Source organism: Pleurodeles waltl, chromosome 3_2 (genome assembly GCF_031143425.1).
Source record: "Pleurodeles waltl isolate 20211129_DDA chromosome 3_2, aPleWal1.hap1.20221129, whole genome shotgun sequence".
NCBI classification, from domain to species: Eukaryota; Metazoa; Chordata; class Amphibia; order Caudata; family Salamandridae; genus Pleurodeles; species Pleurodeles waltl.
Genome location: NC_090441.1, coordinates 46558962 through 46586483, shown reverse-complemented (window position 1 = coordinate 46586483; position 27522 = coordinate 46558962). Strand labels below are relative to the sequence as shown.

The 27522-nt window shown below is 46.6% G+C and overlaps 1 protein-coding gene across 2 annotated transcripts in view; it reads left to right on the top strand.

Annotated features, from left to right (window-relative positions):
• Nucleotides 1-27522, top strand: part of SRRM3 (serine/arginine repetitive matrix 3) — a 327419-nt gene that overhangs the window by 151488 nt on the left and 148409 nt on the right. Inside the window, exons 4-5 of one of the 2 annotated variants that reach the window (XM_069226719.1) lie at nucleotides 1278-1379; nucleotides 24882-25016. In XM_069226719.1, coding sequence (XP_069082820.1) covers nucleotides 1278-1379; nucleotides 24882-25016 — 237 coding nt within the window. The remainder of the gene's footprint in view (nucleotides 1-1277; nucleotides 1380-24881; nucleotides 25017-27522) is intronic. The other variant, XM_069226720.1, reaches the window with a different exon arrangement.

Below are 27522 nucleotides of genomic sequence, written 5' to 3'. Positions count from 1 at the left end.
GGTAGTAATGAAAAGTTCTCTGATGTGTGGAGGACGTGAATTATCCCCACTGTGATTTCTATGGTGAGGGTAAGTGTGCCAGATTAATTCACTGGCTCAGAATACTCTAGAAGATGACTTCCTACTTTCCTTATAATTCAGGAAATTTTACTTACCACCAACTCAACATCTGATCCTACATGTGAGTCTACATATTTGGACAGGACTAAATTAAAGATCATCCCTAAGTGCACATTGGTGGATAGCACTTGCATGTTTGTCCTGGCGAACAAAGCTATCCCCATTTTTTTAGTGAATGTGGAGGGCTCCATCTTTAAAATGTTATTTTGACTGGTGTGCCAAACGCTCTGGCATTGTTCCAGTTTCTGGAAAATGAGTTTTACCTTGTACTGTCACTGCACCATACCCTTGTGCTTACAGCCACCAATAGATGTTTGTGTCTGATATTTACATTGTTACTGATTTATTCTGGGCCCTCTAATTAGACAGAATATGCTGGTGGGCTCCATGTTCATGCTGTGCAAACGAAATGGAGAAATTGCTAATCAGAAATTTGAAATCTGTAAATAGTGATACAGCAGAGCAGAGGACAGCAGCTGACCAGGCGGCAAGGAATAGAAGGAGACAGTGATCCGGTGGGTCATAAAGAGTTTGAGGAACTTGTAATGGTCAACAGTAATGTTGAGATTCTCAGGTAATGAGTTTGAGAGTTATGCTCCTAACACAGATTGAAAGAAGCCTCCAAAAATATAAATCTAATAATGTGACCTCAGTCCAAGATCTAAGGTCGTAGGGTATGTGGTACACCTGGCACTTTTTTTGGATGACATGGGTGCTTCTTTTATATTGATATCTTGGCTAGTAAAATGTTTTTGAACTTAAGTCTTTCCAAAATAGGCAACCTGTGGATAATTTATGACCTAATCAAATTGTCAATCCAATAGATTCAGGATTAAAAACACTGATTAGTTTTGAACAATCAATGGGATATTTAGGCAATTGGCTTTCCAGTCATGTATTATTTGTTTCAATCTAGGCCTGCAAGGACGGCACTTAGCACTATAGTTGATTGGCATTATTCATAATCTCACTTAAGCCTTCTCTGATCAATGTTTTAACAATTTTATGGACAGTCTCAGTGGGCACAGACTATGTGCCATTTGGGGTCTCTCAAATCCTGTCCTCGTCTTAACCCTGGCATTTGATAAATACCTGACCTTACTGGATATCATGAAAGCAAGACTTGTGCTTCACGTGTAACCATCTCTACATTGTAGGTACTCCGAAGAGGATATCCGGCAGAAAGTGTCCACCTTTCGACAGATGCTGATGGAGAAAGAGGGGGTGCTGACACGCGAGGACCAGCATGGTCGCCAGATGTAAGTGAAGTATCAGTGGTTACGTATACATATACATATCTGCAGTACACACAGAGCCAGCCACTGAATAGAGTATGTCCTACATTATTCAACACTGCACTCATCAATGTGATGGAGAAGTCACTACCTAATGACAGTCGCAGTCATTTAGAGAACGCACTGCTCCTCCGCATAAAAAGGCTCCATGTTCTCTGAGGTTTTGTTGACTGTGTATGTATGTATATATGTATATATACATGTATGCATGTATCAGTGCTTATATAGTGCAAACCAGTTGTATGTAATAGTCGACTACAATAAAGTTGAGTTTAAATTGTTGCAATAATTATTTTGGGCCCTTCATTAGTACCCATGACATTTCAAACATATCAAAATTTTAAAGACGTTTTATTACATGCATTGTTTAATTTATGTAACCGTACCCGATTAATACTCCTTAGTGCCCCTTATCCCTTCCCATCCCTGAACTCTCAAAACCCTGAATCACCTTTCCCTAAACCCTTAAAAAAAACCTTACTACTCTTTAACTATTCTTCCCTGACCCTAAAAACCCCCATGCTCCCCTTTTATTCAACTTATCTCGGAACCCTAAAGGTCCTTAGCGCTGTTCTCTGACCCTAAAAATCCCTTGCTCCCTGACAACGCTACCCATTCCTGAACACTAAACCCCCAAATTACTCCTTAACACTACCCTTCCCTGAGCCATAAAAAAACCCTACTATGTCTTAACGCTACCATCCCCAAAACCTGTTTGTTCCCCTTTTTGCTACTGTTCTCTGAACCAACAAAACCCTACTGCCTCTTAACACTACTCCTCCCTGACCCTAAAAAGCCCTTACTACCCTTTTATGCTACCCATCCCTGAGCCCTAAAGGTGCAGAACAACAATTAATGCTACCCTTCTCTGAGCCCTAAAAGCCCTGACTATCCCTTAATGCTACGATCCCTGAACACTACCAACCCCTTACTACCCTTTTACACTACCCATCTCTGAACTATTTAAACTCCTACTAACTCTTAACGCTACTTGTCCCTGAACCTTAAAAGCCTCTTACTATTCAACGCGACCAATCCCTAAACCCATGCCATCCCCTTGCTACCCCTTAACACTATCCTTCCCTGAATCCTAAACACCCTTACTAGTCCCCCGCCACCTTCCCCACCTCACAGTAAACACTCCCACTGGTGCTTGAGGGGAAGTACAACACCTGCAGGGCCAGCCAAGGACCTAGGCAGAAACCCAGAAACAAATGCACCAGACCCATCTAAACTCAACATGTTTCACAAATACTGCAGAAGTTATTGTAAATGTATTTTATGCCAATGCACTTGATTGGTTACTGAAACCAGGAAATGAGAAAGGAGGGGAAACTGCACCAGATGAAAAATCATTTCCATAGCAGTCGTAGGAGTTATCAGCTAGAGCGTTTGGCAACCGTGACATGACACTGGCGAAGTGGGCGGGGCTAAGGAGAAGAGCACAAGGGTCAGGGGTCAGGGATCAGAGGTCGCTGCGATTATGAAAGTAGGTTTTGCGGACAGAGATCATTGCAGTTTAAGGATGAGTGAAAATGGGTACTAAATGATACATTTAACTATACAGCATGGCAAGTACACTAACATAAATGTTGTGCTAATGTAAAAATGTAAAACCAATCAATCAGGGAATTTGTAAAGCGCATTACTCATCTGTGAGGGTCTCAAGGCGCTGAGGGGGTGGTGCTGCTACTGCTCAAACAGCCATGTCTTGAGATGTCTCCTGAAGGTAAGGAGGTCCTTGGTCCGACGCAGGTGGGTGAGACATTTTGTGTCATTTACCGACACCTGTACAGGTTCAATGAGAGTTTGTCATATACCTGTGCCCTATGTGGCCCCAGAACCGGTGGAATTGTGGACCAGCTGGCACATTCTAATAAGAGACAGCAGAGGGTGTCTGAAAAACACAGAACATTCCTTGCCTGTTGCTGCCCAGCACAGAAGGAAGACTATTGAAAGGATGGGGCAGGAGAAACAAGGGGTGTGTAGAGGTGCGGCGGTGCAGTGCACTTCAGAGTCCTGTACAAAATCTCCCCACAAGAGTGCTGCCAAATAAACCACACACATCAGTGTTACTACTCTGGTGGTGGTCTGCAGTGCGGTGGGAGGGAAGGGAGGAAATCAAGGTGCAAACATTTTGCAAAGTTTCCAAATTGTCTATTCGCAAATACTTCGTTTTTTTATTTAAGTTCGCCTTTGCCCATGTAAAGTTGTTCTGCCAATTGCTTAGTAATTTTCATGAAACTGAGAGATAATTGTCACCTGAATTGAGCACGACTCAGCTAGAAAATGCATGCAGGCCTTTTCTCAAGCAGGTAAACCTGTCGCGGATTTTTTGAATGCACAGTGGCCAATGTCTATACATTAAGGGCCAGTATATAGACTTCAGTTTGCGATTTCCTAATAACAAATTTATGTGATTCCCTATTAGAAAATTGCAAACAACTATGTACAATAGTAGGTTTTATACTGTTTGTGATTCCCAGTGGGTCGCAATTGACCTACCTTATTAATATTAATGATGTAGGTCGCAATTTGCGACCCATTGGGAATCGCTAAAAATACAAGGAAGTTGACCTGCTGGGGACAGCAAATCACCATGTCAGTGTTTGCTTTTTAAATAAAGCAACATTTTTTTTTTAAATGCAGCCTGTTTTCCTTAAAGGGAAACAGGATGCGTTTACAAAAAAAAAGAAAGGTTTTCACTTCATTAGGTCTTGGCTCTAAGATGGTGCACATGCTGTGTCTCGAACCAAAACATGCTGTATCTTCTTCTGGCCTTACAGCCCACCCATAGGCTTCCCATTTGCTGTCACCATTGTCGCTCCATTTTACGCTCTCCCCATTTGTCAAGGGCATGCATACGTCATGCCTCTTGCAGTGCGTCTCACTTCCCGAGCGCACCGCCCAACTACTGTTCAACATGCGCTGCGGGCATTGGAGGGCATTGTTTCAGGACTTCCTTTTTAAAAAATGGGTGACAGGTCTCGCCACACGTTGGAAGTGCTGGGGTTTTCATTACCCACAAGTGACGTTTTTAACTAATTTTTAATAATGCCAGGATGAAGACGAGCTGACATGCCTCATCTGTCGGAACTCACTGCAGCACAGCACTTCAACCCCTGCACTTTCATTTTACAGGTGGTTGCTCTCGGGTGAGTTGTGAGTGTGCCTGCGACAGGAGGGTCCATGTCAGTGATGCGGGCGAAGCACTGGGATTAAAGATCACACCCCTTGTGCTGCTGCAGGCTGCAGTGATTCCCGGAGACCATGTTACTGGCTGAGAAAAACGCCAATAGGCGGATTTAACGTTGACCAGGCTTATTTAGTGGCAGGTTCAGAGAAAGTTTTGGGCTCCAGAATATTGAGAGTGGACGCATCACTGGAAGGAGAATGCAGCCGACTAGGAGTTGGGGGTGTGTACCAGGATCCCTACCAGCAGTTCCCACCGCTTGTACCATTTAACCAAAATCACTCTGTTCACTGGGTGCTTTAAGGGCTGAACCCGGGAGTCCCTCTCTCCTTCATACATAATTTTAGGCATCTCTGTTTAGTAAATGACATAGCCCTTCACACTATCCCACCACTGGCTAAGAGGGTTGGGAAAAGCTTCAGATAAACAATTCTGAGCATCGGCGATGTATGGGCTGAAGCTGGTGTGATCTGTTTGCAAATAAAATGCTTCATACACTGCAACAAAATAATCACATACTGCAACAAAATATTCACGTAACAACCCCTTGTCCACTTTGTGGGACTTTTGTATTCAAATAGTGTATGTTTGTTAATTGCATACCACCTTCAACAGATGGGTTTGTGAGGTTTCAATTGGTTGTTAGATTTATTGCTTAGAACTCCAAGAGAACCCCAACCCCTTATACCTCCCTGACTGCCCCTCCCACGGGAGTGTCCACACCTTGCAACTACTTACACCGCTTATTGAAGAAAACTATACCTTTTTCATCTCTTCCCTTAAATGTGTTGATCGATGCACCTAAAAAACCTTAGGAATGATTTTGCAGTAAGGTTGGTTGTGAAGGTAAGTAGTGACTATCACTTTCTACTTGTTGCTTTTTTTGCATATTTATGGAAAAATGACAGAGCGGGACGTGCCAAAATTGGCAGTGCCGCGCTCCGTCATTTTCACAGCGCAGGGGTGCGCTGTATTTAAGTGAATACGGCGCACCCCTGTGTTGTCCCCTGCGCTGGCGCTAAATTTAGCTGCCAGCGCCAATGCAGGCATCCTTGCACCATCGTCTGCGTTGAGGGGTGCAAGTGTTTATGTGTGGGAAGCTGTCTCTTCCTGCACATAAACAATCACTAATGGTTTGGGATGCACAATGCAGCACACACAGAAGTGCCAAAGCGTAATTTTCAAATGATTGTTTATGTGCAGGAAGGGACACCTTCCCACACATAAACAATCATTTCTGGCATTTTGCTCTTTCTATGTGTGCTGCAACAAGGAGGAATAAAAGTACTCCTCCTCCTTGTGCCTTGCTAATGCCACCCCAGAGGGTTGCGTTAGATTTTAACGCTGCCTCAGGTTTATGGAATCTTGTAATTCTGAGGCAGCATCAAAATTCAATGGGTGTTGCTGTGGCACACCCACTGCAACACCCATTGCACACCCCTCTGATGCAGATAACGTCACAAAAAGTGGCGTTACACTTCCTTGTAAATATAGAGCAGAGGTTAGCGCCACTGGAGCGTCACATAAAGCGATGCTCCAGTGACGCTAAGTGCTCATAAATATGCCCCGCAGTGTTTCCCTCCCCTCTTAATGCCTTTAGAATTAATGAGCAAAGTTATATCAAGGAATAGAGGTAAAATAAAGCAATCTAATTTGTTTTCCATCCAGCTCTTGCTAAAGGCCCTGCTCCCTCTTTCAGTTTTGTGTGCTTTCCTTTGTTTTTCTTCACATATGGCTCTCAAAGGCCTGTTTACATTTCCAGAGTAGATAGTCCAAGATCCCTGTGAGGCAGGGGCATGCAAATCAGTTTCTCGATCTGCTGCTGCCAAATAATTACTGGTAATTAAGAGCCTGGTTCTCCTTTCCTTGAGGACAACCCTGCGACTCATGCCGCCCTGTTAGTAATTTATTTTTAATGAAACGCTACCTGGACCTCGCTGGCCGGGCTTCCTGTCTGCCTCCTAACACGTGAGAGAATGTACCAAAACATGACACATGCGTAAGTTACCCCATAGCAGACCCCTTGAAAACTGTGCTGATGGCGTGAACATCTGGAGAGTTAATGCAGTTTTTGTTTATGGCGGAAGACCACATTGAGCCAAGCTGAATAAGTGTACATGTGTTTTCCTGGCTATTTCACTAAATGTACGATAACTAGCAGAATTACCAGGAGAGGAACCAGGAACACTACTCCATAACATTTCTGGAAAATTAAATTCAGTGACACCAATGCGTAGTGCTTTGTGCAGGGAACACATTATACAGGACACTCAAACTCAAATAGTGTAAATAATAAAGTGCTTCTTGCATAGCCTTAATTAGGCATTCCCATTGCAGAAATCGATTGGCCATACCAATGCGTATTTTTAAAGAGCAGGCAGTGGACCCTAGGACCACTGCCTGCTCTTAAAAAACGTTTTCGCAACCATTCACAAAGGGGAAGGTGTCCCTTGGGGACTCCTTCTAGGTTGTGAATGGGTTACCACCTACTTGAAGTAGGTGGTAAACTTTGAATGTTTTGCTACCACATTTAATTCGTAAAACATTCTTATATGCCAGTGCGAGTCGCTATAAGGAAGGAACGCCCTTAACATGCCCCATCCTAATACTGAATCGCTAACCCATTCTGCAATTTGGTAATGTGTTACCGAATCGCAAAATAAGTTTGGTCGACAGTAAAAGGCATTTTTCCGGTCGCAACCGGCGACCTGAAAAAATCTATGTACATGTGGCCCTTGATCTCTGCAAGTGCATCAGTGTGCAAGAAGCAAGCTTCTAGAAATGGTCGCACAAGTCACACTTTTCATGCAGAATTGGCAAAGCTTAAACTTCACAATATTCACAAATGTTTCCCTGGAACTTAGCATCAGTTTCCTTTTTTTCAAAAAGAGTTTCAGCATCGCAGACCCCAGAGGCAATGGCCTGTCGAATAGGTGACCGAGCCTGGCATCTCGCTGGAGGCAGGCGTGGAGGGGTGTCTGGGAAGGTTAGGCAGAGCAGCACTGTGAAAACTGGAAACGTTTTCGGGGGGCTGCATGGAAGTAGTGAGAGGGCCTACGATCGGGGTCTCCCCAGTTTGCTGCTTAAGATCCCTGCTCCTTCACCCTCCAGATACACATCAGAACAGGCTCGGTGCTGGTGTGTCCCAGGGGTGTAGGGGCAGACACGGACCGCAGTCGGTGAACCACTTGGTGGCAGAAAGAATGTATGATTATGGATGGGTGCAGAAGCCCACGTTTCAGTACTTAATTTGTGCTTGTAGTTTCCGGTGCGGGGCACCAGCACTTATTTTTGAGGGCCGGCAATTATTTTTCTGCCTCAAGCATTTACTGCGAGCAAAGGACACATATGGGAAAGACGGAGGAAGCGAAAAACAAAAAATCGGCACAAAGGGAGCAAGCAGAAAGTAGTAAGAGTGAGCTGAAGTGGCAGGGAGTGGCTGTAAATGGATTGAAGAGGCCCGAGGTGACTTCAGGATTACGCTGCCTCGGTAATTGCAGCAACCACGAGCTTTGGGCACCGCCATGTTTTTATTTACAAGTTAAGCACTGCCACGTGTTGTTGCTTTCCGTCAAGTACGAGGGCTGAATCCACAAAAATGTGTCTGTCAAAAAGCTTACAGCTCCCTGAGGTGTGCAGAAAGTGCCAAAGACTTCCTCCTTATCAAAACCAAGGCAGCTGTTTGAGGTAAATGTTCTATTAAAAAATGCAAGGCATGAAAACAGCAAAAGCAAGGGAAATAAATGCATTTCCAGATCATTTCAAAGAAGCCCTCTTTTTCAGGAAGCCCCCTCCCCCCGTGAATCTCTTTGTGGTGGGTTATCACACAGCACCACGGCTGCAAATCCTGCTGTGATGTGTTTATCTCCTGCCCTTTCAGATCTGTACAGTGAATACGAACTCCAGCAGCGCTTTCCGACCCTCCACCCCCTTCCAGCTGCTTCTGCAGACAGCAGATCCCAGGCACTATAGCTCGGAGAGGTGCAGAGGGGAGAACATGGCGTCGAGTCACACGCCAAGATTGGCAGCCTTGGCGTGGCTCCTTGTGCAGGAAGCGATTATCATTGACGCGAGAAAAGGGACAGGAGCTTCTGTAAAAAGCAGGAAGCCTGAAGGATCATTAGCGTAACAAAGGCCCCCGCGACCTCCAGAAGTACCGCTCAGCACAGTATACTGTGCACGGGCGGTAGGTCCCTGAATGGGTCTAGGGGGCATGGGCCCCCCTCTTGGTACTTTGCAGGGTTGGGGGCTTAAGTTTCGTTACGCCACTGTTGAGGATGTTCAACACCCTGTATCCAGTGAGGGGCTCTCAACGGGGTTCCCATCCAGAGATTTGGGCGCACCCTTCTTGGCTAATATATTTAGGGTAAGAAGCCATTAACGACACTGACCATCTATTACCCTGAGACCACTTGGCCATCACATGAACAATCCCTATTATTTCGACCTGGTACTTTCTATGACACACAGGGGTCTAGCTTCAGGGGGTGTTTGGGGTGTTACACCCCCATAATGTATTTTGTGATAAATAGTTGGGTACAGGTGCTTTCAGTCGTTTATGGTGACAGATTTCACTAGGAATATTTCACACATACAGACAAGAGCGCACACACACTCTCTCCCTCTCATGTTTGGAAAGACATAAAAAGTGTTGGTTATTTCACAAAATAATGTGCTTTTCCTTTACCAATCCACATTCCTCTCTCTTTCCGCTGCCCCTTCAGCCCCTCTCATGCACGCTGCTCGTCGTATAATGTATTTTAAGATTATGTGCCAGCCTCATTGTTGGGAAATCGGAAGCTCGCACCCCCAGTCTTGCTGGACAAGCTGCGCCCCGATGACACGTGACCTTCTCTGGCCTTGGCCGGTACTACTCAAGGACCCTGTCTGATGCCCAGAAACCCGGGCACGGCGTTTCCCGACTGACCATCTGTTGAAAGGAAGAAAGCTGTGAGTTTTTTAGTTCACAACAGGGGTGACCATTTGACCATATGTCACTGGGAGACAACGTTTCCAGTTGTGAATTTTGATCTAACATATCAGTACATTCTGGGAGTTTCAGTCATTGTGATTGAGCCAATTGGACCAATATTCCTGATGACAAGTATCTCTAGAACCAGATTCCAGGAATGGGAGAATGGTGTCCCGGTACAATCCAACTACCTGGTCACCCCATTCACAACAAAGTTAAACAGACTGAGATGCTAGAAGCAAATGCATAGTAAAATGAAAGCCTCTGATTATTACCCTCATGTCCTGATGTACCCCACTGCATGGCCAGCTCAGCACTATTGTAGCCCATATTGTGATTTGTAAACTATTTGTTCAATGCCTTTGGGTGCTCCGCAGTACTTTCTGGGGTCTGACACGTCTCATGGTGATCCGCCCCATAGCTGTGGATTTATTTTCACAGTGTGAAATTCAGAATAAAAAAAAAATCATGAATCTCAAGACCGCTGAAAAAATACTGTTCAACAGTCAATTACGTTTGAGAAAAAAATCAAATGTGATTGACAGGATTTGCAATTTCCTGAAGTGTAACTTTACACAGCTTAAGTGTTAACATTTCAAAGCCCAATTGTCAACTTTTTTAAATGTTTGTATGTCTAAGACCCTAAACAGATGTACCAAACCAATGACATGAGTAATAAAGTTCTACTATCTTGCCAAGCATGGTGTAAATCCACTCAGCGCTTTTGGCTGTAGCCGAAAACAAAATGTCCTGTTGCAGTTAAAATGCCCATTGTTGGACCACCCTTAACTTTTTTCCTTGGCACAGATCTTCACGAAAATTGGCATGCTCAACCTTTGCTGAATGTGCCAAGTGTTCTCCAGTGTTCCCAGAGGGGGAGAGTAAATTGAGGGAGTCGGCAGCTTTTCATTTCTCCTTCCCATTAAATACCTTATACACATAAAAGGTGATTAGGACTATAAGGGTCTTCCTTGTGAATATTACAGTGATATTGAAGGCCTGTGTCTCTTGTGCATTTGGCGATAATGCACACTAAATTTCACACAAAACACTGTAAGGTGAACCCTGATCCACCAACCTTGGTGGCATGCTTCATCACTGGCCTGCCTCATTTGTCAGAAATTATTGTAGTGATGAATGGGCTCTCTGATTGTGTGGGTGGGACATGTGTGACTGAGGTTAGCAATCCCTGTGAGCCTTCTACCACACTTTCATTCTAGGAAGGCTACACGGATTGATTAAAAAAAACTAATACGGATACCCAGGATAATTATTTACTACTGCACCCCCGGTAAACCTGTTTCAGCCATTGTGTGGCTCCTTTGGGGTCCCCAGCTTTCTTCAGGACCTGAATCTGTATAATCCGATTAATCACTCATGTTGCAGTCACAAGTGTCATCGTTCATGCAATGCATGCTGCTATACAGGGGTTCCAGATTTCTTTGGTATTTGGGATCTCCAGTAGAGGGCTATATATGCCCATTATGTTTCTAACTCCTGCCTTGGTGAGGTTTGCTTTTTATCGAATATCTAGGAATGCTGATAAGTAGACCACATAGAAGTTGATTTTGACCTCCTACGAAAGCCACTGAAGGGCTCTCAAAATGGATTAAGTGGCTGTCTTTGGCCCATGACTGCTGAATACAGAATGGCTTTTAGGGGGGCGAAGGTGGACTTTGTGAGGGCAGCTGGTGGAACATTACCACTGTCTCCATCACTGCGGGAGGGCGCTGTACCAGGGTGGAGGTATTACCTTCATAGAAGGGATCTCACTGCCTGCCCTTGCATGACTCCAGCTGCCTCCTCACGGTCACTTTCACAGTTGGACTCTTCTGGCCAGGACACCTGAGTATGATCGTGTGCCTCTCCTAGTATGGGAGCGTTGTTGCTGGGCTGTAGAGAGGACTGGGCACAGCTGTCCTTCTCGGTGTGCGAAGTGGGCGCAGCATTGGCCTGAACTTCTTCCTGAGCCTGCAGATAGCAGGAGGTTGGCTGCTTGAGATCAGACCATTAAGGCTGATAAAGAAATGAACGCCCCCGACAAAGCATGTGTGGGGGAAGTTATCTTGCTGCCCACAGCAATGATCTCCAGCACCTCCACCATGCCGTGAATAAATAATACATTTGCCCAGCCAGGTCACCCAATTATTAATGATCCTGAAAAGAATTTCTGCGCACCATTTTAATTAATAATGATTCCTGTGTTGTAGGAAAAACTAGCTAGAAGATCGAGGAGTTAAAATTCAAGCTGCAGCACCCATGAAAGCTCACCACACGTCCACTTCCTTTCTTGTGGTGTACCTCGCGTGTTGGAGTGCTGTTTCCTGTGTTAGTGTTTTGCAGTTTACTATGCAGTGCTCAGAATATGTAAGCAAGTGTGCCACTTGCCCAACCCAAAGCATCTGTGCTTCTTGTTCACCCCTGAGCCGGTGCGGTACCTGCCCATCCAGGAGCCTGTGTATTACCTGCACCCGCCTCACCCCCCCCCCCCCCGAGGATCCATGCCACTCTCCCACCCCTGAGCCTGTGCGCTACCAGCCCCTCCCGGAGCCTGTGTGTTACCAGCACCCGCCCTCCCCCCCAGAGGATCCATGCCACTCTCCCACCCCTGAGCCTGTGCGCTACCTGCCCATCCAGGAGCCTGTGTATTACCTGCCCACCTCTCCCGCGACGATACACGCCACTCTCCCACCCCCGAGCCTGTGCGCTACCAGCCCCTCCCGGAGCCTGTGTATTACCTGCACCCGCCCCACACCCCCGAGGATCCATGCCACTCTCCCACCCCTGACCCTGTGCGCTACCTGCCCCTCCATGAGCCTGTGTATCACCTGCACCCCCCTCCCCCCCGCGAGGCTACATGCCACTCTCCCACCCCCCGAGCCTGTGCGCTACCTGCCCCTCCAGGAGCCTGTGTATCACCTGCACCCCCCTCCCCCGCGAGGCTACATGCCACTCTCCCACCCCCCGAGCCTGTGCGCTACCTGCCCCTCCAGGAGCCTGTGTATCACCTGCACCCCCCTCCCCCCGCGAGACTACATGCCACTCTCCCACCCCCTGAGCCTGTGCGCTACCTGCCCCTCCATGAGCCTGTGTATCACCTGCACCCCCCTCCCCCCGCGAGGCTACTTGCCACTCTCCCACCCCCGAGCCTGTGCGCTACCTGCTCATCAATGAGCCTGTGTATTACCTGCCCCTCTGAGGCTAGATGCACTCTCCCTCCCTGAGTCTGTGCGGTACCTGCCCATCCAGGAGCCTTTGTATTACCTGCCCACCTCTCCCGCGAGGGTACACGCCACCCCTCCACCCCTGAGCCGGTGCGCTACCTACCCATTAATGAGCCTGTGTATTACCTGCCCCTCTGAGGCTACAGAGGTGAACTGACCAGGTCCAGACTGGCACTATGGGGCACCAGAAGCCTCTCTAGTAAGCCAGGAAGGTGGGGGTGATTTTCTGCTGAAGGGGACTGGTTTTGTTGCTGGGGGGCCAGGCTGGCCGCTTCCCTGCCTGCAGCACTTCAGGTGAAAAACGAATTATTTTAAGCGTGCCCAGTGAGAACACGCGTGCTCTTGCATGGTCGCCAGGAGCAGCGCTGACCTCTGCCTTTAGGGCTTCAGGTTTGGAGGAGTGAGGGCTCTGATGCTGATTGGCTAAACATTGAGCTGCACACATATCTGGAATTTAAATCCAGATATGGATGCCCATTTCATACATGATAAAGGCTCTTCAAATTTCAAAACAGTGTCTTTTTTTATAATGTGACTGTTGCAGCTCATTTCAGTTTAGTATATTAAGGTATACCCACTGCCCTGAGGACCATACAGTTACTGAACCAAGAGGAAGACCAGGTATTTTTTGCCCCTGCGTGGCCCAGGGTGTTACCATTAATGGAATGACATTATAGCCTTTTGGTTTTGTGCCGTGCACACCATGAAGTGATGTATTTCAAGATGCTGCCATGGGATGAAGGGGGGAAAGGAGGCATTGTGAAAAACTGTTCACTAGGATCACACAGTGCGGTCAAGTTGAAGTTGGGATTAATGTAAGGCTTCCTGGTTTCACGTTGTGCAAGTCAATCACTACATGGTTATCTCACACTCTCTAGCACTTTATATCAAGGTTTAAAGCTCTGTGTTTAATTCTTTGAGGCACTAAATCAGGCTGATGTTTTAATACAGAAGCTAAAAGGAAAACCAGACCAACCACCCTTGTTCAGTACGTTGAGATTGTTTGCTCCATTTTCATCCATTCTTCAATTAATGTCCCCAATTTATCTACCCAATCCTCACCATGCAACTGTTCATTCACTCATTGAGCCATGCAGCCACGTCTCTAACCCCCATGTATCCATTGGATGGATGGACAAGGTTCTATGATGAAAAATGGGTTGCAAAATGCACAATAGTTGCAAATTTGTTTCACATTTTTTTAGGCTGGTGCAGTCCGGCCCTGGACCCCGACTTCTTTATGAGCTTCTAAGTCGCAAGAGGTTGCCTTGTTGGGCTCAGACAAATAAAGAAGTGAAACCCTCTCAAACAAGCATGGTGGGGGGAAATGTACTTCGCTGCTCATGGAACTGATCGCAGCCCCCATCCCCCCGTCCCCACTCCCCCCTCAACACCATGCTGTGGATAAATAATAATTCGGGCCAGAAAGGTCACCCATTAATTAACGACTGTAAAGAAACGGTGCACAGCTGTTTAATTGCTAATGAAAACGCCTGATGACTTGTTTTCAGCGAGGTAGCCCTGCTATGGGCACTGTGCTGAGATCCGAGACCTGTGGCGAAGGGAGGAAGCGGCGAGGGAAACGAACCAGCAGACGATATGATAGAGGCAGGAAGCCTGGGGCGGTGGAGGACACGAACATGTAGAAAAGACCAAATACTCTCGGTATTGGGCCAGTATAGTGTTTAATAGCGCCAAGTGGGAGGGAATGAAGGGGGCGGGGGGTTAAGAAACACTTTGGGCCCCTACTAGTATTACTTTATTTTTTATTTATTTTGTGATTTCTTTTTTTACAAACACTGGATAGATACTCGCTTCGATTCATGCTGCCAGACTAACTCTATCTGCAGACACGTTCTCAAGTTAACAAGGGCTGTTCTATTTCCATAGCAATGTAAGCGGGGTGGCTGATGAGCGCCAAGAAGTGGTTCACTCTGAGGCTGGGTGCTACACCCTCACTCCGGTAGGGGGCTCCATCTCTCTGAACTCCTAATGGTAATGGCACCTAATGTAACGTGCACAACCCAGTGCACAACATGAAACTGTGGTGTAAGGCACATTCGACCAGTGGCAACTACACAAACTTTGACTGCTGTGCTCCACACCACCACTGGAGACAAGGGAACCGATGCCTGTGATGCCAACTAACTGCAGAGTGTGCTACAGAACAGTAAACCATTCATCCATCTATCCTAAAACTAACAGCACCACACACGCAAAGTGACGCACACCACATCTGCTACCAAGTGACAGTGAATCGGTTCCAGACATATTAACATGGGGTGGAAAGAGTCCTCAGGAGAGACAGTCGGGCAACCCAAGACTCGCCAGGCTCTGGAGTCACTCCTCAGAGTAGTACCTACTACAGGCACATGATGAGATCCTCACAGTCATTAAAGGTACTAGACAAGGCAGTGTAAACAAACTCAAGGACCAGATGGAGAGTGTTCTTGGCAAAATAACCCACTAGAAATGAATTTAAACTTCATGAAACACTCCCTTATAATAAATACAACATGCCATTCATATTGTGTACACCGCAAACTGAATTATACTCATGGCCCCTTCACCTGCTACACCTGTCATTTCTCCTGCTCCTCATCCCTCACACCACACACCAACCATAGCGATCCCCCCACCAACAAACACAACACCCCCAATGGAATACTCACCTGCTCTGCCCCCACCCCCACCAACCAGCCCCGCCGCACACCACCCCACAACCAGAACAAACCCTGCAACAACACCCTCATGCACCACACCAACACCACCCACCACAACCACCTCAAATGCCTGCTCCTCAACACCCGCTCCCTTCACAAACATGCCATAGAACTCTGGGACCTCATCACATCACACTCACCTGACATCGCCTTCCTCACGGAAACCTGGACCAACCCCTCCTCGGAACCCGACTTAGCCCTCGCCACCCCCAAGGGATACAAACTCCAACGCAAAGACCGCCTCAAAGGCCAGGTGGTGGCATCGCCATCCTACACAGGGACACCATCAAAGTCACCACCAGCTCCCAAGACACTATCAACAACACAGAACACATGCACTTCCTAATCCACATTAACAACAACTCCACCCTCAGAGGTACACTAATCTACAGACCACCAGGACCACGCCCCGCCTTCTGCGACACCATCGCCGACACCATCAGCTCGCACGTCCTCACCTCCACAGACTACATCCTCCTCGGTGAGTTCAACTTTCACTTGGAGAACCTTCAAGACCACAACTCAACCTCCCTCATAGACAACCTCACCAATCTCGGACTCAAACAACTGGTCACCGCACCCACCCACTCAGCAGGACACACGCTCAACGCAATTTTCACCTCAAGCCAACACATAGCCTACACCCACACCCACACCACCGAACTCCACTTGACTGACCACCACTGCGTCCACTTCTCCTTCACCAAACCCCCCACACACCACCATCAACACACCACACCCTACCGCATGTGGGACAAGATCCCCACAGAACGCCTGGACTCCCAACTGGCTCACAACCTCCCCCCCCACACCAACGACCCCAACGCAGGAGCACATAACCTCTCTAAATGGATCACTACCTGCGCAGACACACTAGCACCCCTCAGAAAACACATCGCCACCCGCAACATCAAGAACGCCCCATGGTTCACCTCCGGACTCCAAGCGCAAATGCCGCCAAGCGGAGAAAATATGGCAACAAGAACCCTCTACAACCAACTTCTCCCCCTCAAAACTACCATTCGCACCCATCACCAACTCATACGCACCACCAAAAGAGATCACTACAAGACACGCCTTGACAACAACTCCCAAAACAGCAAAGAACTCTTCACCATCATTAAAGAGCTAGCCAAACGCAAAGCCAGCAACATAGACCCCACACACACACACAGCCCCTATGTGACGCCCTCTTCAACCACTTCCACCACAAAATCCTGGACATTCACAACAGCTTCATACCACACACACCCCTCACTCACCCAACTCAAGCCCCACTCATGACCCCCCCACCACACTCACCACCTGGGCCCCCACCAGGCACGAAGAAACCGAAAGATCCATGAACTCCATCCACTCCGGATCCCCCTCCAACCCCTGTCCTAATCGCATCTACAACAAAGCCAGCCCAACCATCGCCCCCATACTCCGCGACATAATCAACTCCTCTTTCGACTCCGCCACCTACCCAGACCCCTGGAAGCACGCAGAAATCACTGCTCTCCTAAAAAAAGCCAAAGCCGACCCGGAGATCCTCTCCAACTATCGCCGCATCTCCCTCCTCCCTTTCCCCGCCAAGGTTGCAGAGAAACTAGTCAACGCCCCCCTATCCCACTTTCTAGAAGAAAACAACACTCTTGACCCCTCAAAATCCGGGTTCCGCAAGAACCACAGCACGGGAACCGCCCTCATCGCATGCACTGACGACATCAGGACCAAAGTCGACAAAGGCAAGACCATCGCACTCATCCTCCTAGACCTCTCTGCAGCCTTTGACACTGTCTGCCACCACACACTCCGCACACGCCTCCACAACACAGGAATTCGCCACAAAGCCTTAGACTGTCTCACCTCATTCCTCACCGACCGGACCCAAAGAGTCCGCCTTCCACCTTTCCACTCCACTGCTACCAAGATCATATGCGGAGTCCCCCAAGGGTCCTCCCTCAGCCCCACACTCTTCAACATTTACATGATCCCTCTAGCCAACATCCTCCGATCACACGGAATCACCATCCTCTCCTACGCAGACGACACCCAACTCATCCTCTCCCTCACCCGCAACCCCACCACCGCCAAAACCAACCTACACGCTGCCCTCCTCGACACCGCCAACTGGATGACAACTAGCCACCTCAAGCTTAACTCCAACAAAACCAAGATCATAATCTTCGCCCCAACAAAACCATTTATGATGACTCCTGGTGGCCCAGCGCCCTATGCCCTGCACCCACCCCCGCAAACCACGCACACAACCTCGACATCATCCTGGACCCCTCCCTCTCCATGACACAGCAAATCATTGCACTAACCTCCTCCTGCTTCTACACACTCCGCACTCTAAAAAAATCCTTCAAATGGATCCCCCAGAGACCAGGAAGACAGTCACTCATGAACTCATCAGCAGCAGACTAGACTATGGTAACGCCCTCTACGCCGGCACCACATTCAAACTCAAACGCAAACTCCAGAGAATCCAGAACACAGCTGCACGCCTCGTCCTTGGCCTCCCCCGCCACAAACGAATCTCACCACATCTCAAATCCCTTCACTGGCTCCCCATAGACAAGAGAATCACTTTCAAGATCCTCATCCACGCACACAAATCCCTCCACAACACCGGCCCAACCTACCTCAACGAAAGAGTGAACTTCCACACTCCCACCCGCAACCTCCTATCAGCCGACCTTGCACTAGCTACAGTCCCCCGCATCCAACGAACCACCACAGGAGGCAGGGCCTTCTCTTACCTCGCCCCCACAACATGGAACTCCCTCCCCACCAACCTCCGCAAAACCAAAGACCTCCTACTCTTCAGAAAAAACCTCAAGACATGGTTGTTCGAACAGTAACCCCCCCTTACCCCCCCACAAGCACCTTGCGACCCTCACGGGTGAGTAGCGCACTCTATAAAAAAATTTGATTGATTGATTGATGTTGTCTGTATTTATACAGGATTTGTATAGCTCTACCCTAGCCAAAAGGCAGCATAGCGCTGTACAGGGTTAAAGGAAAAGATGCGGGCAAGTGATTGGAAAGGCATCTGGGTTCTGGAGCAGAAGTGTGCAGTTAGTGCACCGTGGTGTTATTTCATTGTGATGTACTTGTCACCGCCATCCGCAAATGTCGAGGCAGTGTATCTGCCAATCAGGCCCTTACTTCCGCCAGTGCATGGTGATTGTTCAATTGAAATAAAATGGCTGCTTATCCTCACAGGGACGGGGAAAGGGAGCAGGCGAGGAAGTGCAGAAATGCTTGCACATCTGTGATAAAATGGAGCCTTCACATGTTTATCATAGATGACCAGTGGCGTAACAAAGTCCCCCGCGGCGCACGGAGTGGTGAGCGAGCTCCAGGGAGCTCCCTCAGCGCAGTACAGAGGCTTGAGAACTCATGAGTGAGTTCGGGGGGGGGCTACATGTACTTTTCAGGAGGGGGGAGGGCTCAAGTTTCGTTGCTCCACCGTGGATGATTATGGAAGGACATGAGCTTCAACCTCCATTTCTTGAAGAAAAAAACACAAACTTTGATTGCTAGGGTTAATGTTGTGTGAATGAACTTGAAGCAGGCGGACTACTGCTGACATGTTTTATGTGTTTCTGGTAGTCACATTGCAGTTCTGGCTGTAAAGATCTTCTTTAAAGAACCCACCTCTATTTTACAGCTGGGACACACATTTTTAAAATCACATTTAGGCCCCGATTATGAATTATAGATAAACACGTTCGTAGATTCCTGTGGCCAGAATATCTGTTTCTGGCTGGTATTTCTGCATGTTTTTTCTCCTATTACGGGTTAAACCTCGTGGAATGGAAATAACTGCAAACCTGCACCTACCGGGACATGTTGCATGGAAACCGCAGTTCTGTGCGGTCTAAAACTGGTCTAACGGGGACTTCTCCGCAGCCCAGGAGCGGCGAGAGGGGAGTTGAGAGAGTAGGGGAAGAAAGGAGGAGATTAATCCAGGCAGGTGAATGCCCCCCCCTTGCCATATAAAAAAGTTGGGGGTGGGTGAGGGTGACAAGGCTTGTCTGCTATTGCTGCCAAAGACAAATGTGATCAGGGACGTAGGTTGGAGGGTGTAAGCTTCAGATTGCCCAACAATCACACTAGCATATCTTGATAAAATACATTATGGAAGCAGGACACGATAGGGACTTAAGAGGCAGTGAAAATGGAGAGGATTGCGGGATATTAGAGGCCTTTAAACACAACTGCTTTTAAGCTAACCACGTTTTAAGGCAGAGAGAGTGCGTGTTGTGTTTTTGTCAATGTGTGACTGTAAACATCCAGGGAGAAATCCGACAGACACTTCACCATACCTGACTGAAAGAACCTGTACCCAACTATTTACTATAGAATACATTTTTTAGGGGGGTCACACCCCAAACACCATCCCTGAAGCTACACCCCTGCTGATGTGATATTACTGGCTGGTAACACAGATCAGTGTTACTGGATGTGGGAAACCAGGCATGGAAACACCTGCCTAGTCGCTATCAGATATAGTGGTATCCAACCCAGGAATACTGCTCCACCTGACTTGTAATTACGTTTCCAAATTAACATTGAAGGCAGCAAAAATATATATTTTTTAATTTAAAGATAAGGATTCACTTTCATAAGTTAATTATGGGATTCTTATATGCCGCTGAATATGAACAAAGAATCTGCCCAGTTTGCAACCTGAGTACACAAAATTTCAAAAATACATACCTTCCCTGTGAAAAGTGGTTTGAACCGAGACTTCTCAATTCTTGCTTTTAGAACCTAATTGTACAGCAGCAAATTGAAGATTTTTATTTTTTTTACGTGGGCAGTGTTACTTTGATAAGATTTAGAATTTGAGTTGTCCAAAATGTTTATTTTAACAATTATATTTTTTTTATTTAACATTTGTGTAGTGAAATCACAATATCCAATAAAGATTTATTGAGCAGAAATGGAACCGTACTCATGAATATAAAGTTGTGCCAAGGACACACATTTTTAGGTTGCGCGTACAAGACAGCACATGCACTGTCTGTTGCTACGCATATTGTAAGGTTATCAAGAATATGCTGGAGCTTGGAGTCTGCCCATTGCTTACCATTGGTTGGCTTTCTTCAGACTCTCATTTGTTTGCTTCCATTTTAATAAATTGTCTTGTCCATCTTGTGTCTGACTCACCCCAGGAGCCACTTTTAGGAAGCTACTTTCTTCTTTTGTCTAAAGCACTCCACAAGAGTGCATGTTTTCCAGCTGCCTTCCTTCTGTTCTTTCCCCACCCACCCTCAGAGCTCCATGTTGCTCTCTCTCATCCATGTACTGCTCTCACCATGCTTCATGTTGCATTCTTGCTCATTGCTTCTCATCCCCACCGCTGTCCTCAATGTTGCTTCCCACCACCTGTGCCCTCCTTCTCTGTCACCTGTTGCTTCTCTTCTCCATCCAGTACTTTTCCCGTTGCTTGCTAACAAACGTGATTCTCCCCATCTGCTCCACGTTGTTCTGTTGCTTCTCCTCCGCGGCCCTGTCCTGTGTTTCTGCATCCCACCCACGCCCTCCTGCCTCACCCACTGCTTCTCCTTCAAGCACTGCCTCCATGTTGCTCCCATCCCCCTATGTCCCTTCCCCACATCCCTGTGCCGTGCTGCTTCCCCCACACACACAGCCCTCTGTGTTGCTTTCCCTTTCCCCTCAGTCTTCCGTGTTGCTCGCCCCCACTGGCACTTCAGTTAAAAAAAAACTTACGTCATTATGTAGGCGTGCGCATGTATCTAAAATGAGGCCAAAGATGTGTCATTCCGACTTATTTTTACTTCCTTTAGTTGTGCTGCACAGCATTATGGATGCTACCTAGCACGGCTAAAAAACATTGCCAAGGCCACTAGGTCCCAAGGGCATGACCAATTGGTTTTTCCAGTGCTTGTTAACACAGTTATCAAAAAATGCATTTAAAGTTACAGAATGGAAGATGGATTCAGTACCATACAATTGTAGTTTGAACAATCTTGCTAAACACAGTCAATATTATGTGCCTAATGTTGATAAATGAAGCAGACAAAGTTGGCCATGGAAACTGTAAACAGCAGTGCAGTTAAAGTGATCATTAGTGATCTCTAAACATATCAGCAAGAGTGTGGAATTGACTACAGAGGTAGGCAGCCTGAAGAATGGGTGCTGTATATCAATGGAGCTTCTCAGTGGCATTGACAAGTACTGTAATTAAGCTTCCATGCCGTCCGCTGTGGGCATAGAGAGCTGTTAATTGCCATCCACATAACTATGGGTCGTACATCAAAGGCACCAGAAGGCCAATAAGATGAACACTGCATCCAATGAAGACAGAATATTCTAATAAAAACCTTCTCGAACAGACTCATGTGGCTTAAAAAACCATCTTGGTCCCTGGACACTTTTCACAGGATGGCAGTCGTCCATGCCACGCAACCCTGCATGAACTGCTTCTATAACAGTGAACAGGCTATCAGATGCACAGTGTGAAGGGATGAGCTGACTCTGCCTAAGCAGTAGCTCAGCCCCTACGTCCCCTTGTTTCCTTGTGATACTGCCCATGACAGAAGGGAGATGAGGGTGTGTGCTTCTCCTTCTTGGGATGACATTATTATGTTTATAGCAACAAATTCTACAATGTGGCTAGATAATTAATGTCCTCAGATATTCTCACCTGTGGTTTGGGCCTAAATGTAAGATGGAGGGGGGCAATAACCATTACTAATGACCAGCTTTGCTGCCGGTAATAATGTGCTAATGCCTGCTACCTCTCCGTTAATTTCAAATGAGATATGAACTTTCTAATATTATCCCAGGGCACAGTTTAGGGTACACGCGGTTAGATAGCATACACTCACTATTTTCACATGCCAAGACGTTGGGCCCCACTGAAATATGCTGAACTCATCCTGATGTAATTTGCGGACACCGGGATGCATTCAGCAGTGTCTTCACATTGTCTGATTTCGTCCCAAGCAGCAACATGCAGGCGGTGAGGGGGCTTCGTTATTTTAAATTCCAGCTGGCCCCAAAAACTAAGGCCCAACTTAAGGGGCCATCAGGACTCCTTCTTTTGAGGCTCCTGGGTGAGAGCTATCTAGAGCCTCAAAACTTGTTGCAAATGCACTGGAGGTGAAACAAAGTCACACATCTTGTAATTACTTCACAAGTAATTAAGAGAGGTGTGGTTTTTATTTTGTTCAGTCTCTGTACATAAGAGGCATGCATGCGCTATAAGTATGTAAGATGTGCTGGTCTGTCCCAGTATTTACACAAATAATACAAATACCACTATAGGGTTTTATTTATTTTACAGTACTATTCATCCCAATGCAGGGTGTCAGAGAGCTTTACATCACATGTACACACATACTGACAAATCATGTAAGTGTATAAATAAATGTACAAGATGAGTTACATAAGACAGCAAGTCTTACAAGGTGTAGGAATCACAAACCCTTAATACCTCACAGTGTTATATTAGAAGGATTCCAATTTATGAACTGCAAGTAACAAAGCAACAAAACGATCTCTGTGTTAAAATCAGTAACACACTTACCTATCTACGTAAATTAAAAATATGTCATCTGCATGGTACATGATGTGCTTTGCAGAAGACACAATAACCCTCTATGCTACTATGATCTGAAACTGGGACTAGACTAAACACAGATCTCTCCAGCAAATCCATCAACCTCCAGAGTTATTCTACCATTATTATCATCCCCTGGGATTTACTGGAACCACGAAGATCTCTGCATCAGGTGCATTAACCCCATAAGATATTTTAAAGTGCAAACTTTGCAACTAATTAAGAACAGATTTATGGCCATGGTTTCTCCGTATTGCCGATTTCTTCTTAGTATTTTCTTTTTTTTTTTACAGATTTTGCATCACTTTTTGGCACAACCCAGACACAAAATCAAATTAGTTAAATCTTGTAATGCGCTCAAATGTACTCATGATAGACCTGCTAAACATATTTGTTAGGATTTAAGATCTGATCTCACTTCTTATGATGTCACTTCCTGTAAATTCATGTGTTGTGATGCCACTGCATGTGATGCCATGCACCGTGATGTCACACACTGTGATGTCGCGTCATTGTCACTTGCATACTGCCTCGCTTGGTTAGTCCCCCCACTTCTTTTTTAAGACTTGTGCCTTTATTATCCTATCACCTATCGCTAATCATCTCATTGCTCCCCATTTTATTAATGTGTGGGGGGTTTGATTCTGACTAGCACATCTTGCACAGATGCCTGCAGCAGGTACACAACATACTGAGCTAGTATACAGGCACACGCCTCCTGTTGATCTGTTGACTGAATTTTATGAAGACGTAAACGTTTGTCCCAATTACCCACAGAGTTCAGGAATACGTCAATATACGCAGAGAAACCAGAATAATGATGCTAAAGCCCCCACAATGCAGAAGTGACAAGACTCCTCACTGCTGCCACTGTTGGTGCAAGCCCAGCATAGATTGTGTATCTAAAGCAGGTGTAGGTATATGGGGGATAGTCTGGCCTCGTGACTCACCCTCTTGCAACTCAGAGAGCTCAGACATCAAAGCTTCCCAAGGGTCCCTTGAAGAACCTTCGCAGGGTTCTCTGTAACAGAGGGCGTCGCTGTTCACAGTGCTGACCGGTTCGGGTGGTAGAAACAGCGCCTCTGTTCTAGGTGCTGAAACTGACCTTTCAAAGTCAATGGGCAAACTATTCATTCTCACAGGAAAATACCGACGACGTGAGCATAGGGCCCAGAGTCTACGGACACAACGATTACTATGGTGCTATCGATTTTTACATCAGTTGTGGAGGTACTTTTAAATCTCTGCGTGGCTGCTTCAGTAGTCTGGGAGCTGGCAATGGTACTCAGAGAAGGGGCAAAGGTTGGGCTCCACAATGTGCGGAGGCTGCACTTCCACTGGGCGCGCTAACAGCCTTAGGGCTCGACTCTTTACTAGTGCATTGGGAGCGCTGCCGTTAGTAAAATGTTATTTGCCTGGCACACTGAACTTCACAGCAAAAGAGAGACAGCGAGCGTAAGAGTGTGTGTGCATGCGTGTGTCGGTTGACTTGTTCAAAAGACAACACATCTTTCCCGGAAGTGTTCTTACAAAGCTCATTAGACAGGAGACCTTGCTATGGTATTTGAAACGTTGCCTTGTGCGCCTAAATCATGCGAAAAGCACGCGCAGCATCCAGTCACCCATGAATCCGTTCTTTCCCCTCCAGCAAGCGATTGTAATGCCTCTAGCTGAAGTGAACAGCAAACGGTAGCCTCCCTGGCTTTGGCGTAGGGTGTTCGCGACGCGCTGTCTGACGTGCAAACCTCTCGCTCTTGTCTTGCCAGCGTGATCGAGGACCCGCGCTTCGCTCACGGGGAGGAGTGCGCCATGGTGTGCCCGCCTTACGGAGAAGGGTGCGCGGTGGAGTGCAGCTGTCGAATCGACTGCTACCGGGACTACAGCGGCCACAGGGACTACAGGTGAGCAGCCAGGCTGCCCGCACGCACGCACGCGCCGGGCGTAGGCTCAGCCAGCTCCAGGGGCGTGCCGGCTGATTGGAGAATTGGGGGGCGGGGGGCGGAAGTACAACCTCTGCGGTGCACCTGATTGGTCAGGAAGTTTGAGCTAAACTAACAATTGGTCAGGCTTTTGACTGTATTCCAGCCGTCGCTGCCAAGACCTGGTTTGAAATCTCCACCTTTCTCTTGTAGACCCGCCCACCTCTGGGTGGTCACAGCTTTCCCAAAAGTTAAAAGGATGGAGCATGGCAGTATTCTCTGCTGGGCGATCTTATTCCAGAGTTAAGCAGATGGTTTGGTCCACACCACAACTCACACAAAACCATCATCCCAACCCTGAGCTAACTGGTGACTAGTGTCAAAAGAGAAACCAAAGGAGGACTGAGCTCCGCTTTATTTTCCCACTTCCACGAGACCTTTCCTAATAAAGGACTTAAGGTAGATTCTTGATTTTGGCATTTGTGTTTTTTTTAGAATGTGTGCCTCATATGAAATATGACTTGTCAAAGCAGACGGTTTGCCGTTTTGAAGTGCACTTCGTAACAGGTGTCATTATCAACCAGTTTACTGGTACACTTATAACCAGGGCCACTGGAATTATGCGGCAAAGGAGAACCAATTTATATAGCACTGTTGACTAAATTATGCACCACGAAAAGTCAAATTATGCAGCATAATGTGACACATTTTGTGATAGGATTACATCATTATTTTGTCACATTATTTTTACAGCTGATACCAGTGTTTGAGAAAAGAGTTCACCATAATTAATACAAATGTAACACCCAAATACAATAATTAGAAACTGGAAGATGACAAGTCAATTTTTGCCGAAGGTCTTCCAGTGCACAGGGATCCAAGTCGCTATATTTTTTGTAACTTTTGCTCCATTTGAGCTAGAATTTTTTTTTGTGAAAATCTGCAGATTATGCAACAGATAATGATGGATTATGTGGCAAATGCAAAAAATCCATAATTTTCGCTGCAGCTACAGAATCACATAATTCCAGTGGCCCTGCCTATAACTGACTTTGAAAGGACGAAAGGCTACCCTTGCCCTGCCGAGGTTCAAACATATGAACTGTAGATCACATGCAGATGTCACAAGTGATCAATCACCAATCAATCATGCTTGCATTCTTGATGCCCTTCCTAGCCTGCCTTCACCCCATGGCACACCTGTAACCTTAGCAGCTGCTGGTTGAAGGAGGTCAACAGTATCATGCCAACAGAAGCACACCTGAGCCAGAATCTTTTGTACTCTGGAAACAGAGCTGGGTCTCAGTCCTGGTATAAACATTGCATTTACAGGCCTCTTGAACAGTCTTTTTCAATTAAACAAAATCAAACTATCACCCGCCATTCATCAGCAAGCAGAACTGATTGCACATTTTAATTTAATTGAACTAATTGGATGTAATTAAGCACACTGTAGTGCTGTGGATGGTATTCTCCTGATGTGTTATTCTCTTCCTGTTGAAGTTTGTGCTGTCGCTGCATCGGTAGGTTGTTTAATGAGAATTCATCCTAAATAAATATATTTGTACCCTTTGTGTGTGTGTTATGCCAATTGAATCTTGCTTGGCTGGTTTTATTTATTCTCTTTCTGATACTGCTGTATTTGGAATGTAACAATTTACCATGTATTCATCTAGCTCGCATGAAAAGCCTTCCCTCGCTAACCAGGCATGAATGTAGCCTTCATGTAAAATCCGGTCACTATCACAACATCAGAGCTCGGGCTATAACATAATTGACAGCACTGACGGGCAGAGTGCTGACAGGTGTTAAAATCCACTAATTAATAGTTGCTGTTGACAGAAATGACCACTGAGGAGTTGACCACACTGACCATTTGTGGAATGATAGCTATGAAAATAAAGAAGTTGATAGCAAAGACCTTTGGAACATTGAGAAGAGTAACCAATGAGGGAATCATCACCACTAACCAGTTGTCGAGTTTACAGCTTTACCCGTCAGGCAGACAACAGTAGTTATCATCCAACAACTGACAGTAGTAGACATTGTGGTTTGAACCTTTTATGTTCTTTATTTACAGTGGTGTTGTTTGGCTAGCTGTTGCACACAAACCACATGCATTTCCTATGAGAAAAGCCTCTTGAGCGAGCCAAGCTACAATGAGTGAGGTGCGGATTTCTGCCAAAAATGAGTTTACCTTTGTGGATGAGAGTGTTTTGGCGTTGTGGGAGCTCAGTCACAGCTCACAACAAGACTCTCCCTCTTTCCCATTGCCTAACAGTCCTTTTCCTCTCAGTGATGATGAACGAATCCACAGCAGTGATCGCCTGGGTAACTCACAGCCCTGATCAGCTAGGACTTGGAAGTGGTGATGATGAAGGGAATGCATAGCAGTGAACGGCAATGACGTCATGTCACCTAAACGTTGTTTTGTAACACACAGCATTCACGAAAGAATACACCATGTTAGTGCTGAAAATTCAGGAAC